Source organism: Strongyloides ratti, assembly GCF_001040885.1.
Source record: "Strongyloides ratti genome assembly S_ratti_ED321, chromosome : 2".
Lineage (NCBI taxonomy): Eukaryota > Metazoa > Nematoda > Chromadorea > Rhabditida > Strongyloididae > Strongyloides > Strongyloides ratti.
The window spans coordinates 11,372,109-11,390,200 of NC_037308.1; the positions used below are offsets into that span (position 1 = coordinate 11,372,109).

Genomic DNA, 18,092 nt, shown 5'->3' on the forward strand with positions numbered 1-18,092 from the left:
TTTGCAAGTATGTTTTTAAAATTTCTAACATTTTAACACTATTAATCACACTCACATTCACTTTAAAAACTATTATTTAGATATTACACCACTTGCACCTCTTAAAAATATTACACCACCAAGAAGAGATATTATAAAACCACTTCCATTACCTATATTACATACACAAAATACTTTTAATAATATTATTCCTATTTCACCAAAAATTATTGTTAGACCAATTAAAAAAAATAATGAGACTAATAATATTACATTAAAAAATAATGATTTTAAAAATATAATGAATGATAATAAACCACCAAGTTCAACGTCAGAATTTTTAAAAAATCCTTCTGTTGTAAATATTATTAAAAAAATACAGGAAGAGGAAAAAATAAGACCAGTTGATATTGCTGAGGAGGATGATTCTGATGAAACATTAGAAATTAAACAACAACTTGTATCAAGAGGTATATGGATTCCAGAATCTATGGTTACTAAAAAAAATGAATTAATTGTTAATCCAACAATTTCTGTAATTGAAAATACCACACAATTATTTACTAAAGATACTTTCTCAACAATAAAACCTACAAATAATGATCAAAGTTTAGAAATTTTAGGTAATCCTAATAATCAATTAATGTGGATACAAAATATTGACAAAAAAACTGGTAAAATTAATAAAATTCGTCCTGATGAAATTAAACCACCATTCAATGGAATTACTGGATCAGTTATGTGGGTTAAAAGATGGAACAAAAAGTTAAATAGATATGAGCTTATTAATCAAAATCAATATGCTTTTGAGGAGTATCAAAAAAGATTAAGATTAGAAAATATTGATACTTTAGAAGTAGATATACCATTATCTTCAACTTTGTCAACTGTTAGTTTTACACCACAATGGACAACAGTAAATGTTAATGTATTGACAAGTAATAATAAAAATAGTATAATATCAAATGTTAATGAAAAAAATATAAATGAAATGCCTTTTGAAAATACACAAAATCCACATATAAATATACCAATTGAAAATACTCAATTATCTAATAGAAATCCATTCATTATTCCAATACCAAAAAATTTCCCGCTTAATACAATTAATAGTGAACAAAAACCTATTATTCTTAATAATAATAATGAAATTAATAATAAAACAGATGATCATTCTCAAATAATGTGGATTAATGTTTGGAATGAGGAAACACAAAAAAAAGAAATTATTGGAATTTCAAAAGATGTATTACAAAAATCTACAACAAGAATTGTATTAGAAAGTGTTACAGTAGCACCAGGAAAAATATTAAAACCTCCAACAAATGAAAATATCACTTCATTAACAAATGAAAATAACGGAAATGTTGAAAAAGAGATAGCTTTTAGTTTCATTAAAAATATTGAAAATAGTCAGAAAGAGTATAACAATATAAATGAAATATCTTCAATTTTACCTACTCCAAAAACAACACTCACAACTAATAGACCAATTTTAATTGAAAATGAAAAAATTGATTCAACAAATTCTATTATTTTAAGTAGTGAAGAAACTAATGTGCCTATAATTAATACATCTGAAATCAATTTTACATTTTCAACGGAACAATTTTCAACAAAATTACCAACTAATATAGATGTAAAAAGTTATAAGCCAAGTATATATGCTACAAAAATACCAGATATCTCTCCACTAGTGACTATTTTTGAGGAATTAATAATTGCCGATGATTCTATCTACTATTCAACAACAGATAAAAAAAATGAAAAAAAAGTTGAGGAAAACATTTATAGTACTATATCTTTTGATAAAAATGATCATTCATATGAAGAGACGATACCTACAACCAGGATAATGTTATCTAATGATAAAAAAATATCAGAATCATCAGTAGAAAATATACCATTTGAAAATGAAAAAAAAGTTGAGAAAAACATTTATAGTACTATACCTTTTGAAAAAAATGATCATTCATATGAAGAGACAAAATCTACGACCAATATAATGTTATCTAATGATAAAAAAATATTAGAATCACTAGTAGAAAATATACCATTTGAAAATGAAAAAAAAGTTGAGAAAAACATTTATAGTACTATACCTTTTGAAAAAAATGATCATTCATATGAAGAGACAATACCAACGACTAAAATATCACTATTTAACGATAAAAAAGTAATGGAACCTTCAATAAAAAGTATGCCATTTGAAAACGAAAAAGTTGAAAGTGAAGAACAATTGACTACAGAAATTTCAAAATTAAATAAATCATCTTTTAAAAGTTATACTACAATAAAAGAGAAAGGTGAACAATTAGAAACAGAAACAGATAAACCAATATCACGAATTTACATAACAACACGACCCTTTGAAAAAAATTATAAATCACTTAATATTGAAACATTTAAAAAAAGAACATTCTCCACACTACACACTTCCACTGATGCACCATTTAATGATTTCACAGAAGGTTTTAAATTTTTACAGTTTTATTTATTTAAATTATTTAATTATTTTATCTTTAGGTTTATCTACAAAACAATCAACTACTCCACAGCGACCAACTATTCCACAACAATCAACTACTCCACAACGGTCAACTATTTCACAACAACCAACGATTTCACAACAACCAACGATTTCACAACAATCAACAATTTCACAACAAACAACAATTCCACAACAACCAACAATTCCACAACAATCAACAATTCCACAACAACCAATGTTACCACACAAAAATATTATCAAATCACAACATAATACTGTACAATTTTCTCAAACAACAAAACAATTTAATGAAGAAATTGTTGATATTTGTAATTTACCAGCTGATGTTGGACATTGTTTCAATTATATTCCACGTTGGTATTTCAATAGTCAAAAAGGAAAATGTGAACAATTTTCATATGGTTCATGTGGTGGAAATAAAAACAACTTCTTTGATAAAAATTCTTGTGAGGCTAAATGTATTTCTGTAATTTTACCTAAAGTTTTTTCATCACTTCCAAAAGAATGTACCTTTGAAAGGGATGAAGGATTTGGTGGTGAATACCATCCAAAATATTATTTTAATTTTAGAAATCTTCATTGTGAACAAATGATTTATCAAGGACAAGGCGGTAATGATAATAGATTTGATAATAAAATTAAATGTGAAAATACATGTAATAATAGAATTCGTGAAGTTAATAATCAATTGAGACCCCTTCCTGTTCAACAACCACCAACATTTGTCCCACAATTAAAAGATATGGAAAAATGGAATAAAGATAATAGTTTTAGTTCTTTAAATAATAATGTTAAAGGTATTAAAATAGCTGAAAGTGTTGATAATCAAGGTAAAACTGGAATGACATCATCAATAAAAGTTATTGAAACTGAACCTTCCCAAGTAAGTATACCTGTTCCTACATTGGAAAATTATCAACAACAATATAATGCTAAACCATATCAAACAACAGATAATGTCTCTACACCTGAAGTTCATCATTCATCTGTAACAATTAAGAATACAATTGTACCCAAAAATGGAGGTTATCCAGAAATGTCACTTGCTCCCTCACAACCAACTGATTTTACAGAGACAAGTCAAAGTGCTACTCCTTCAACAACTACAGGTTATGAAACTGCTGAAACTGTAAAAGAAAAAGAATCTACCACTTTTACAACAGAAAAAAAAGAAGAAGCAACTGCTTATTCAAAGAGTACTCAAACAGTAGAAGTAGATAATAAATCACCTGAAGTTATCACGACATTCAAATCTGACATTTCAACAACAGAGATGCCTACTTATTTATCAAAATCAGGATTTGAAGTAAAAGAATCCAAAGCTGAAGTTATTACTAGTACAATTCCAACTGTAGAAATAATTAAATATTCAGAAACTCCTGAAGTTGTAAAAGAAACATTGCCAACAATTTCTTACATTGAAAATGTAAATAAAGTTGTTGAAACATTAGCCACAGAAAATGTAGAAACTAAATCAACATCTGAATCACAAACTACACAAGCTACAGTTGAAGTACAAACAGTACCAACAACAAGCCTTCAGACCGAAATTCCAGTACAAACTCAAACACAATCTCAAGTAAAAATTTCTATTCAACCGCAAATAAATACAGTAGCTCCAACACAATATACTGAAAAAGTTGAAATACACTCAACAGAAAAAGTAGAAACACAATCAACAGAAAAATATGTAACAGAAACTGTTCAATCTACTTTATCAACATCAGCTACTACAAATGGTCCATCAACAGTTAATATCGGAGCTAATCTAATTGTTCAATCAGGTTCTCCTTCACCTGTTAGTAAAACTGAAATTGTTTCAAAAATTACAGAAATTGAAGATATTACCTCAGAAGATCGTAGTATCAAAAAATTAGATATTAGACCAATTTCTCCAAGTAATACAGTTAAAGAGATACCAACTGAATCAATAAATAAACCAACAACTGAATTAATAACTGAGTCAACAACCATTAAATTGGAAACTCCAACTACTCCTGAACCATCTAAAAATAGTCAATCAATTGAGGATGACAAAGATTTATTGGAGACAAATGAACTTTCTAAAAAAGATGCAGTTGAAAATAAGGATGAATATAAAGCCAATAAATTAACAGAAAAAATAATAAATAAACTTCCAAAAGAACAACTTCCAATAGTTAAAGAGTCACCAGATCCACAAATAAATTATCAAAGTCGAGGAGGAAATGTAGTTAATGGAATAGTTAATCAACAAATAAATAAAGATACTCAAACTTTAGAAGAACTTGTAACAAAGGTTGATCCACGTGTTCCAGTATGTCCAAATAAAAAACCAGCACTTACAGATAGAATTGGAAATCCATTGTCATGTTTACCTGGAAAACGACCATGTCCAGAAAAAAGTTCTTGTATCTTTAATGGTGTTAACTTTTATTGTTGCCCTTCACCAGAAGATCCATATGATCATCATGTATTTGGTGGTTACAATGGTGAAGAAATTAAAAATGGTTATAAACCATTAACTAAAACATTAAATATACTTTCAATAGTTAATCATGAACCAATTAAGAGAGCCAAAAGAGAAGCCATGGGATTAGATAATATTTATAAAAGTCTTCGTTTTGAAGGTGCTCCAATTAAACAAGTTAGTCGTGCTAATAGATTACATGTTAATGGTAAAATGTTACCTATTTGTAATTTAGAAGTTGAAAGAGGTAATTGTGAGGAAAATCATATTAGATATTTCTATGATGCTAGAATTGATCAATGTAGAATGTTCTATTATAGTGGTTGTCAAGGTAATGGTAACAATTTTGCTACACAAGTAGATTGTGAAAGAATCTGTAAAATACAAGAACCTGAAACTCCAAAAATAGTTAAACAGGAAAAAAGTTTTTCTAATGTTTGTGGTGAAGGAATGACTCCTTTTGGAGGGGAAAATCCTTTAGTTTGTGGTAATGAAAATGATTCTATTGGATGTCCTGTTGGATATTTCTGTCGAAAGGATGCACCATTTATTTGTTGTCCAAAGGTTATTGAAGATGATGATATTAATCAATTAACTATTAAAGATATTATTGCTAAAAAAGCAAATAAAGAAACACGTTTTGCTCCAAAAGTTAATTCAACATTTAATCCAAATAAATCAAATCTTCCACGTTTAAGAACATCATCAGGAATTGTTGTTGCATCATCAAATAACATTTGCCCAGATGGATCAGATTCTTTAAAAGAAGTTTTGACAGGAAAACCTGTTGATTGTGGAACAGGTGGAGATGGTCATCCATTGTGTCCAATTGGTTATTACTGTTCAATAGATTATTTTACTAATTCACGTCTTTGCTGTCAATTAGGTTCTATTGGAACAAAAGTTTATGCCCCAATGAATGAATCACCATTTATTAATCAAAAAAAGAATAATACAAAAGAGTTATTTTCAAAGCAAGAACTTCCCGTTAATGGAGATATACCCTCAACAACACCACAATCTTCAAAACCACTTCCAATAGCTATTCCTTCAATTGTAGAAAAAAAACATACCGATAAGGAGTATGATCATATGATGATAAAACCTATAAATAAAGGAAATAACCAAAAAGAAATGATTTTAGAAGAAAATCCAAAACTTTTAGTTGATGATACACAAGAAACAAATATAAAACATATAGAAGATTCATCAATATTAATGGTTGATGAGATTTCAATGATAGAACCAAAAAAAATAGTTGATAAAAGTGCTTGTCATGTATCTCCATCAGAAGGTAGAGGATGTCGTGAAGATGAACCAGTTCCAAGAACAAATCTTCAATATTTTTATAGTTTAAAGGATAAAAAATGTAAACTTTTCTTCTATCGTGGTTGTGGAGGTAGCATAAATAGATTTGAAAGTAAAAAGGTTTGTGAAGCACTATGTATGATGGATTAAAGAAAAAAAATTAATATTAAATTGCTTCCTGAAATTTATAGTTTTTTAAAATTGATAGAAGAAATTCTTTTTTCATGTGAATAGACGAGATGTACAATCGCTACTTACAAAGATTTTGATTCTCATTATACATTCCAACAATTATCCAAAATATTTTTTTACTATTAACTTTGTTTGGATATTTTTATATGTTATATTTTTGTTGCCTTTTCCATTGCGAGTATCTTGGCTTTGTATTTTAATAATTATTTAATAATAAACTTTTAATTATAATCAAACTTTAAAAATATGATATTAATTTTTTCAAAAACAAATTTTAAATTTATAGCATAGCTAGAGATAAAGAAAAGTTGCACTTTATTTTGACTTTATACTTCATTGAAAAAGTGCCTAAGAACTTTGTGTATTGATTACATGAAAACCTAAATTTTAAAATTCATTTTGTAAAAAAGTTTAGTTTTTTTTTTGTAAATTTTATATGATTGTATAATATATTATATTACAATACGTAACATCTATTTTATTAAAAAATGTAATTATAATTAAAATTAACAACAACCCTTGAAAATAAATTTATTAACAATTACAATTGTTTTTTTCTGTTTTTAATTGAATATTTGTTAAATTTTTCCATACATTTTGACATAACATTAACCTAAAAAATATTATAATATTAAACTTTATCATTATCAAAATTACCATTCTTTGGGTGATAAATTTTTTTTATCAAAAAATAATGATTTGTCAAGTCTTCTTAACCCAACTCGAATGTATGTTATCAATGCATCAACATCTTTATTGTGATTAACCAAGGAATCATCCTTCTTAAGATTATAATCATTATCATCATCAAACCAAATTTTTTTTTCACCAACAATGTTTGAAAGTTTATGTTTTTTAATGTAATTTTTAAAAGCATCATCACTATTCACAGGTGTTTGTTTCATAATATTATGCCATTTTTCCATATTACTATTTGTATCATCAAAACCAATATTTGCAAAAAAATTTTCATCAAATGTTTCACTATTAATACTCGAAGTTTTAAGTATATGTGAAAGAAAATGAGTGTAGTCATATTCTTTAACAGGAACTGTGTGATAATTTTCTTGATCTTCATACAAAAAATTTGACTCTCCTGTGATAAAATTAAGTTTTCTAGTAGTTCTCCGATCTATAAGTAAAGATGATGGTTTTGTAGGATCTGAAGTATTTTTTGTATCAGTTTCTTTAAATTTATAACCAACATCAGTAGTTATTATTTTTGGAACAACAAATAATAATTTTCTATCATAATCTCCAACACGTTTATCATATATTTGAAAATATGCTTCTAAATTAAGATTTGACATTTCTAAACCAACATCTAATATCTTTTGTTTTAATGTAAATTTTTCTCTTATTTCATTTTCATTTTTTCCTAATTTATTAGAATAAAAAAATAAAACATTGACACGTCTACCTAATGATAATGTATTAAAACGAGAAGTATTATTGGTTTTCATTGTTTCAAATAATCCTAAATGAATCCTATTTCCTAATTTTAATTGTTCAACAAATTCATTTGTTTCATCAAAATTAGTTGTTGTAACAATTATTGTATGACTTATTGAAATAGCATATGATATTAATTTTAATTGTTCTGTTTTTAACCATTCTTCATCTGTAGTTTCACCATCCTTACCAATATAATCTTTTCCTCGTTTTGCTATACAATGAAAATATTTTTCACTTACAAGACCTTTAAAATCAAGAATAATTAAATCTGATTTTGTTACATATATCTCAACTCTAGGTGCATTTGGTCTTGTTAATCCAACATCATAATGACTTAATTTAAATATACATTTTTTTTGAATATCTGATGTACAAAGTCCACTTAATAAATTAGCTATTGTACTTTTTCCAGATCCTTGTGAACCAATAAATGATACAACATGATAATCTGAAGAGACATCATTAAGAAAATCTTTGATTTGAATATTAAAATCAAGAGCATCATTAATTAAAACAGTAGAATGTTTAAGAATTTTTCGTCGTGAAACAATATTGCGAATACACATATTTTGTTTTGGTGTAGAAGGACTAAGTGTAGTAGTTTCTTTAGATAAAATTTTTACATTTGTTAAAAATTTATGAGATTTTGAATCTTTCCTACTACTTTTTTCTTTTCTTTTTTTTTTCTTTTCATCTCTTAAAATATCTTCGTTATTACAGCTACTATTAGTTTCATCTACATCTTTATTTCTTTCTAAAATTCTACTACTTACATTTATTGGTGTTTCATTTTTTTGTAATATATTAATTGGTTCATTTGATAATATTGTTGTATGTGGTGAATTTTGAGAACAAGGAGAATCAGAATTATGATAATTATCAAAACCAATTCGTAACCTTTTTATTAACTCTGCATTATCCGTCATAGTATAGTTGACAATCTAAAGACAACAAATTTTAAAATAACATCATTTAAAAAGATGAAACTAAAAAAAAATACAGTATGGATATTATTTTCTAATATTAATTATAAATTTATACTTTTAAATAAATAATCATTTAATTGTTTTAAAAAAAATTAATATTTTGATTAATCAAAATTCTTTTTTACTTTTTAATTAAAAATATTACAAAAAGAAAAATTAATTTTCAATACTTCAATTTAAACCATTATTCCAATCCACTCTAAATTATAATAAAACTAAGAAAAATTGTAATTTTTATAAGTCTATGTATCATTGAAAAGAAACAGATATTTTGTATTAAGTTTTAAATAATAATTAACTTTAAACCACTAGCTCATGAATCAACCAGGACCAAATGGGTTACTACTATATCATGTTAAAAGAAAGGTTACCAAGGCGACCGATTCTAATGATTTATACTACAAAATATATACTATTTTATGAACTTTTATATTATATACCAATTTTATTTATAATATATACAACTACAAATATTTATTAAATTACATAAATGTTTTCAAAAGCCCCTAGAGGAGTAGGAATTGATGATTCTAAAACTAATGGAGTACTTTCTATCAAAGGATCACGTATTCGGTCAGCTTCTTCAATACTTAAAAAGTCAGATGGTATTTTATTAAATAGCTCGGGTTCAGTAACTATTGATACTACTAATAATTCTAAAACTAATAAAGGAAAGATTACAACACCAACAAATAAATCTGTCACAATCATTGATAACATAAAAGATAATAAAGCAAAATCATTAACAAATATTAATATTCCAAAATGTTCTCATTCCACTAAACAAATTGAAGACTATACATTTTTGCATGATGTATATGTACAAAATCTTCAACAACAAATACAACTTTTAGAAATGGAAAATAACTATTTAAAAAAAAGTCAAAATATGAGAGAATCTGATAAAGAAGAAGAAAATTTAAATAAAATAAAAAATGACAATATAAAACAAGGAACAACAAATTATGAATCTCCTAAAAAGGCAAATATTGTAGATAATAGATTTCATGTATTTGATGATGATGAAATTTCTATAGCTTTAAGAGATGATGATATTAAGAAAGAGTCATATCAACAATCTCCAAAAAAACAATATCCTATGCATTCCTCATTTCAAAAAACAAATTATAAAACAGCTAATGAAACGAAACTAGAGACAACAATATACAAACTTGAGAGTAAACTTAGTCAAAAAAATGCAGAAATTAGTGAATTAATGAGACTACGTGTAGAATTGGAAGAAAAAGTATGGGAACTATCAGGGAACTTGGCAAAAAAAGACGGTAAGTAAAAATTATCTATTTATTTTGTTAAAAAATATTTTTAGAATTATCCAATAGGAATAGAAATGTACTTCTTGATGAAAATATAGTTTTACAGAAAAGGTTAGATGATTTAACACCAATACTTTCACAGAAAGAATCAATTATATCACGTTTAGAAGCTGAAAAAGATAATTTGATTATTAGATTGAGATCAGCAAAACAAGAATGCAAAGGCTTACAATTAAGGTATGAAGAAAAAGAGAAAGAAAAAGTGTCAATTAATGAATTAGAAGGTAGAAGAAAACAAGAAATTGAGAGGCTAGTAGAAAAAATAAAGGAATTTGACAATGAAAATATTCAATTAAAAATGAATGAACAAAGTTATATTGATCAATTATCTTCATTGAAAAGAAAAATGAAGGAAGAAGAATTGAAAAATAAAAAGGAAAAAAGTTTATCTGACAAAATTTTAGACGACAACAATAACCTGATAAAGGAAAATTCCAAATTGTCATCAGAAATAATGAAACTTCAAATGATTATAGAGCAACAGGACAAAGAGTTATCAAAAATAAGAGATTTTGAAGTTCAGGAACAAGAATTTATGGAGTCAAGACAAAGAGAACTTAACTTAAGGAATGAACTTAGAATTAAAGAAGAGTATGTAACGGATTTGAAAGAAAAAATAAAAAATTTAGAAATGCAGTTGAAAGAAAAGCAAGTTCAAGAGGAAAAACAAAATGATGAAAAACAAAGAATACATAATGAACTTGAGGGATTAAATGTGCTATCAAAAGCGTTGTCATCTGATAACAAGACACTTCGAGAAAATAAAAATTCTCTTGAAGATAAAATTCAAATTTTAGAAAAGAAAATATCGGATAAAGAAGTAGAAATAGGAAAATTAAAGGATGAAAAAGATGAAATGAAATTAAGACATTATGAAGCAATGGAAAAAATGAGAAAAGAAATATTTTTACATTCAGAAAAAACTAATGAATTTGAAGCATTGGTAAAAAAAATTAAAGATTTATCAGATACGGCCGTTAAACTACAATCACGCGAAGCATCGACAATTCGTAGCATTAGTGTCTTAAGCCCACATGCTAGTCAAGATAATGAACATAAATCTCAAAGTAGGAGTATATATTCACTAAGAGAATTTTCAAATATAAGTGAAGAATCCACTAATACTTCTTTAAATGAAAAAATTAATAGTTTTTCAGAAATGTTAAAATATAAAAGTTGATGAATAATTTTAAAATAACTTATAAAATATACATAATAAAAATGATTGTAATAAATTATAAAAATATAAAAAAGAGAACTTTTTAGTTTAGACTTAAATGATATTATTTATAAAATTAAAATGAATTGTCAAACGTTGGAGTATACATACTTTACCAATTTGTAAAATTAAAAACCTGTATTCTCATTTATTTTTTAAATAATATGAACCAACTCAATTTTAAAACTCAGGAACAAATTAAAGAAGAATATATTAATTCTGGTGAAGCTGAAAAAATTAAAAAGGAAGTTTGTGAACGACTTGAAGAAACTGGTTACAATGATAGAATACGTAAAGTTTGCCTAGAATATATTCAGAAAAAAGTATGTTTAATTTTAATTGATTGATACTATAATTATTTATTTTTTTAAGGGAATTAATAATGTTTCTTTAACAGAACTATTTGAAGATGTTGGAAAAGATAAAAGAAGTGCTATCGATCAAAATATACAAAATGAAATTACTAAAAAAATCCGTGAATTTGTTGAAAATAATATTTCACAAACTTACTAAAAAAAACATGGTTTTTATCCTCTAATTATTAAAATTTGTTTTTCAACTAATCCACATGTGCATTAATTATTAATTAATGTGATTATTCTTGCAAAAAAAATGATAGTTAATTTCATGAATTGTTTTTTGTTGTAGTCAATTTCAAAGTTATGGAAAGAAGAAGAATTATTTTTACAACATAGAATATCATGTAAAATTTTGTTTTATCCCTATATTAATGGATATTTTTTTTTATTATAAACATTTAGATGTGGTTTTATAATGATGTGATATAATTTCCAACCTAATTATCATTCGTAAAAGTACTGTTATTAAAATAAAAGTATTTACTATTAATTATTGTTTGAAATTTATACAAGTACAAAAATCTATTTTCTAATGTCTTATTAATTACTATCACATTTATTTCATATAATTATGAAAATATGAGTCTCTTATTTATGTCAACTAAATAATACTATAGAAATATGGTATTATAAAGATATCTATGTAATTAATTAAAACATATCTTTGATATAAAAATAATATTATTCAGTAGACATTAATTAAACAGTTTAAATTTTTATTAAAGATTTGACTTATAAAAATACAAATAAAATAAAAAATTTTTTTTAGTAACACTTTTCTACATAAAATCTATTATCCATATCATATTGGGAGGGAATTTTTTAAATGTCTTACAACGGCTTTCTGACAAGAAATGCACATATATCTTTTTATGGGCTTTATACTATACATCGATCATTTATTACTTTTATTAGTGTTATTTATTACATCAAAATATATTTGTGATCTTGTTATTCTATTAGTATATTGATTATCATATGGTACAATAAATAAACAGATATTTATATATATTAATTAATATTTTAGATTTTAATTTCAAATCTTTATAATATTAATAATGACAAAACAATTAAAAACATTTGTATCCTCAAAAGGATACAATGATAATTCCTATAAATGTCTTGATTTTGTAAAACTTGGTGAATTAGAAGTTACTAAACGAAATATTGATGAAGCAATTGCGTATTTTTTGAAAGCTATAGAAGTTAAGACAAGTGATCATCGGTTACTTAATGCTATCTACAGTCAACTTGGGAATTGTTATTTTATTAAAGAAGATTATGAAAAAGCTATTGAATATCATAAGTATGATAAGTATAATGCATCGTATGTTTAGATTTATTAAATTTTATAATTATTTATGATTAATTTTAGTATTTTAAAAGATAAATTTGCTGAATGTAAAGCTTGTATTAATCTTTCTACTGCATATAGGAATGCAAGACAATTTAATGAAGCACAAATTGAAGGTGAAAATTGTATTGAATTAGCTAAAGAGATTGGGAATTCTACTTTATTGTTTAATGGTTTATTAAATCTCGGATTAGCTTTTCATTTTTCTGCAAAAGAAATTCAAAACAATCGAGGTAAAAAATTAAATTCCCATGACCCTGTAAATGTAACACCTATATCAATTGGAAATCCAGAAGATAGAAAAACTCATACAAACTATTTGATGCAAGCTGTGGATGTTTTCTTAGAAATGTTAGTACTTGCTAAACAAATAGGAAAGCCAGATTATTTATTAAAAGCACATGAAAGACTGGCAGCTTGTCTATATGAGATGCGAAAATACCAAGAGGCATTAGAACATTTTGAAAAGGTAGGTATACTTTTGAAAAAAAAAAGAAAGAATTCTTTATTATTTGTTTAGGCATTAAACTGTAGTAAAGGAATTGGTGCAAAAGGAAAAAATAGACTTTTTAATTCAAATATAGGTTCTTGTTTAGTTTTAATGAAAAGATATGAAGAGGGAAAAAAGTATTATACGTAAGTTGAGTTTTATCACTTTTTTTAACGAAACTAATTGTTTATAATAAGCCTGATTTTTTTTTCTATAAATATTACCTTATAATTAACAAGTGTAAAAAATTTAATTTGTTATGTTTATTTCCAGTGAAGCATTAGAAATAGCAAAAGAACTTGAAAAAAGTCTGTTAATTGCTCATTGCCATTTTTCACTAGGATACGTCTTGTTATTAAGTGGAGATACTAAAGCTGGTAAATTAATTACCATTACTTTTATATTTATTTCAATTTTTTTTTATATATTTTTAGCTATTAAACATTTCTTGAGACATTTTAAATTATCTTGGGTTTCTAAGGATTACTCTAGTGCTTTAAGATCCTGTGACCAATTGATAACAATTTACAGTACCCTTGAAGATTTTGGAAAAGCTTTGTATTTTATTATTTATAATTATCATCTTGTTTTGAAGGTATTTTTTGTTTTCGTTACTAAGCATTTTAATAATAATATTACTTTATTTTTAGATAAATTCTTCTCAATCAGATGACACTGTAATGAATTGTATAAAAGTATTTATTGAAAAAAACCTTGGACTCGTTTTAGATTCTGGTGAAATTTTATTAGAAAGTCCTTATGATGATGAGCCTGAGTGCCCATTAAAATCCTCCAGTAGTGAGGAAGTAATGTCAAAAGAAGAACTTTTAACTGTTGATATTAGAAAATTTATTTTAGCTTGTTCTGGTAAGAAATTTGATGAATCTGATTGTGGTCTTCTTCGTAAAAATTTAAAATTAAGTGGTGAGGAAGAAAAGGATCACGGTAAAAAGGTATGTTTTATTGGATTATATTACACGTACCTTAAGTAAATAGTTAGTGAATAGTATAAATTTTTGTTCCATATATATATAGACTTAAAAAAGAATATATTTTATTTTATATTGCTAATAAATATAAATTTTTTTAGAAGTGTGTTGAGGATTTAGAGAAATTTTTTTTAATTCAAAATAAACTTAAACAATACGATGATCAACGTGCTGATGCATCAGCTTTGAAAGATATATCTAATTCAAATCTTAAACCTCAGCTGAAATTTAAAAAATCGATTGGTAAGTACACAATTAATAATTAAAAGTTTTTTTTTTTTTTTGTAATTTTTGAACATTTAAAGTATTTAAAACAACAGAGTATTATAAAGTTAGTCACACATATATACTTAAAGCATTGGTGGCGATTATGGTTTATGATAAAGCTCTATTAAATTATTTGAATAAATTGGGTCTATAAAATTTTAAGTATAAAGTAGGCTTCTTACAAATTATACTATTTATATATAATAGAAAAAATTTGTAATGTCTTTACAACTATATTAATGGGAAATATTTATAGTTTTATTCATTCTTTTGATAAAATTAAAAATAGTATTTTATTTATAGGAAGTACACTTGGGCATTCATTTACTGGTTTCAATTCATTTTTGAAAAAAGGAGAAGGAAAAAACTTAACTTCAACACCACTTTTTTCTCGTAAAGATTCCTTATCATCGGTAACAATGAGATCGAAAAAAGGATTTAAATTTCCACGATCTACATCTGCTTATTTGGGATCTGAAACATCATCAAATAGAGGATCATTTTTTTCAAGTAAAGATAGACATAGTGTACTATTAGGAAGTAAGTTTAAAAGTTAAAACTATTATAATTATACTATATCTGGAAGTATTTCTACGGGATTTTAAATTTGAGCTTGCTAGTTTAATAAAAAAAAATGTTTATTTATAAAACACTAAGCATCGTGAATATTAGTGGATTAAATTTTCCTATATTTTTAATATTTATATTTTTAAACTTCAGTATATTATCACACTTTAAAAATTGCTAGCATATATCCCATTAGTTTTAGTAAAAATATTTTTTTTTTTTACTATTTGAACAAACATATATTAACGCAGCATTTTAATATTATAAAATTCTACTAGTATGATTCATTTGAAAAACTTTTTATTTATTTATTTATTTGTTTATTTTCCCTGTGAACTTTAAACTTTTGTCACATATTTATTTTATGTTTATTTGTTAAATTAGACACTAACTTTTTTATATTTTATAAAAATTATAAATATAGTTTGCAATTGAAGATTTTATTTTATAAATATTTTTTTTAACGAAAAAAATAATGTTTGTCATTTTTACTAATGATATGTATTCATTTAAAACAAAATTTCATACATTTTGACAATGCTTGTATTATCCATACAAAAATTTCTAATTAAATAACTACTTTCAATGTATTGCGTGATGAAAAGGAATTTTTCATATCGTTGAAATTTTATATTTTCAATCAACTTATTTTAATTTCCTCTATATATGTATACCAATTTTGTTTTATTTTTAAATGTATATCGAATTTATTTATGACGGAAGGCATCATAATTAAATTTTCTCATGAAAACTTGAATTTCTTATTGAATTATTACTTTAAAATTTCATTGTATTCATATAGTATATAAAAGAAAATTCATAATATTATTTTTTAGTAATAATTTAATTTTAAAGTGATTCAAGTTTTCATTAATTTGTATAAGACGTTATAACAAAAGTTACATCAATGAGCTTTTGTTATTTCATTAATGCTATAATATATGTGTGTGTCTCACATAATTTTGTTATTATCAAAGACATTTTCTCTAGATAAATATTTTAGTCTATAGCCATACCAGAACAGCAGTACATATTTTATTTATTTTTTCATAATAAACTTTATATAAAAGTCATTTTTAGTAAAACAAATAATATCTTTGTAATTTTTTTTCCTATAATTATGCTTTTAATATATATATATATTTTTTTTTTCAAATTTTATATTTTCAATGTTTAAAATAATATAATTATATTTGTCATTAAAGTTTGATGCAGTAAAATGTATATTATTTTTCTATTTTAATGTTTTTTTTCATTTCCTTTTAATTTCCACTATGTATAAGTTTTATTCTTTAAAATCATATAATCCCTATTCATTACTTTAAAGAAACTCTATAACATTTACAATTTGTTGTATATTATTTTACTTTATATAACAATATTTTTAGATAACCAAGAGGAGTTTCTTTTTGATCAAATTGCTAGCATTCAAGGAAGACGTATGGATGATCAGAGAGCTGAGTTAAAGCTTCCCGGTCTTAGTAAAGAACAATCATCTTCAGTTGAGTAAGTTTATTGAAAAAAAAACTCTTATCTATTTTGATTGTTTAACAAGTAAACAGCTTTATAAATCAATTATAAAAATACTACATAAAAAAAGGGTGTTTTTTTGTACATATATTATAATAAGCATGTATTTAAAAGCTTACTTTATTATTTATGAAATTTTAATACCTATATTTTGACTTAAATTATTTTTAGCCAAATGAATCAAGAGAAGGGAACAACAAATGAAGGTGAACAACCTGTATTTGACGACAACATTTATGAAATTGTCATTAGATCTCAATCCTATAGACTAAATGATCAACGATCGGAACTTGGAGGAAGAAAACCAACGATTCCACATAAAGATGTCGAACAATTAGTACAAAGGATGCAGGCTGGACGTCTTGAGGACCAAAGATGTCCTTTAAATACATCAACAGACGAAGAAAAAAAAGCTTCACCGGAATCAGCTTCTGTTCAAGAAGCTGAAGCTTAATTATTTTTATCTTTGTATAATATATTGGGTACTAATCCGTTTTGTCCCCTTTCAAAAATAACTAATAAAAATGTATTTTATATAAAAAAGTGTTTTATTTTCGTAAATATATTTATGTAAATTGGTTAAAATTTGACAGTTTAAAAATTTATTATAAATAAAAAAAAAAGTCAAAAGTAGTAGATATTAAAACTAGAAAAATTGTTAAAAAAAATTCTAATAAGTTTTTAAATTATTTATTTAATCTAAATTAAAAATATCTCTTTTAAATACAAATATTTTAATATTATATGGATTTTTAAAATACATATAACAAAAAAGATTATCATAAATATTCATAAAAGAATAATTTCATATGAGATAAAAAGGTATCCACCATTTCAAATGTCAATTTTTATTCTATGGATTTATATTTGATATGAAAATATTAAAAATAAAAAGCTCCTTTTCTTTATAAGTATAGTTAATTAGCAAAATTCTTATCTTATTTTTATATTTAAAAATTCTGTTTTTATCATCATTAGTTTTTTTTTTAATAATAATTATCCAAAGATTCTTAATATTTTATTTTATGTAAAATATTAATAATTAATAAAAGGTTTAAAGAACTTATTAAATATAAAATATTTTATATTTTTATAATGGATA

General features: G+C 24.6%; 5 protein-coding genes across 5 annotated transcripts; 4 read left to right on the plus strand and 1 right to left on the minus strand.

Moving 5' to 3' along the window:
- Positions 1 to 2,705: 2,705 nt before the first annotated feature.
- Positions 2,706 to 6,398, plus strand: SRAE_2000362900 (Kunitz-type protease inhibitor 3; the record flags this gene model as incomplete). The annotated part of the gene is made up of 1 exon (XM_024654845.1): positions 2,706 to 6,398. The coding sequence occupies one exon, from the start codon at positions 2,706 to 2,708 to the stop codon at positions 6,396 to 6,398; it is 3,693 nt and encodes a 1,230-aa protein (XP_024508176.1).
- A 576-nt stretch (positions 6,399 to 6,974) lies between these two features.
- Positions 6,975 to 8,821, minus strand: SRAE_2000363000 (P-loop containing nucleoside triphosphate hydrolase domain-containing protein; the record flags this gene model as incomplete). Its single annotated transcript, XM_024654846.1, has 2 exons — positions 6,975 to 7,053; positions 7,098 to 8,821. 2 exons carry the CDS (start codon positions 8,819 to 8,821, stop codon positions 6,975 to 6,977), a joined length of 1,803 nt encoding a protein of 600 aa, XP_024508177.1.
- A 550-nt stretch (positions 8,822 to 9,371) lies between these two features.
- On the plus strand, positions 9,372 to 11,395 carry SRAE_2000363100 (Hypothetical protein; the record flags this gene model as incomplete). Its single annotated transcript, XM_024654847.1, has 2 exons — positions 9,372 to 10,164; positions 10,209 to 11,395. 2 exons carry the CDS (start codon positions 9,372 to 9,374, stop codon positions 11,393 to 11,395), a joined length of 1,980 nt encoding a protein of 659 aa, XP_024508178.1.
- Positions 11,396 to 11,598: 203 nt separating this feature from the next.
- SRAE_2000363200 (Transcription factor, enhancer of yellow 2 family-containing protein) lies at positions 11,599 to 11,947 on the plus strand (the record flags this gene model as incomplete). The annotated part of the gene is made up of 2 exons (XM_024654848.1): positions 11,599 to 11,757; positions 11,807 to 11,947. The coding sequence occupies 2 exons, from the start codon at positions 11,599 to 11,601 to the stop codon at positions 11,945 to 11,947; spliced, it is 300 nt and encodes a 99-aa protein (XP_024508179.1).
- Positions 11,948 to 12,851: 904 nt separating this feature from the next.
- On the plus strand, positions 12,852 to 17,444 carry SRAE_2000363300 (G-protein-signaling modulator 1; the record flags this gene model as incomplete). Its single annotated transcript, XM_024654849.1, has 11 exons — positions 12,852 to 13,120; positions 13,169 to 13,380; positions 13,441 to 13,616; positions 13,668 to 13,783; positions 13,911 to 14,014; positions 14,072 to 14,232; positions 14,288 to 14,590; positions 14,728 to 14,869; positions 15,197 to 15,433; positions 16,849 to 16,966; positions 17,162 to 17,444. 11 exons carry the CDS (start codon positions 12,852 to 12,854, stop codon positions 17,442 to 17,444), a joined length of 2,121 nt encoding a protein of 706 aa, XP_024508180.1.
- Positions 17,445 to 18,092: the final 648 nt, after the last annotated feature.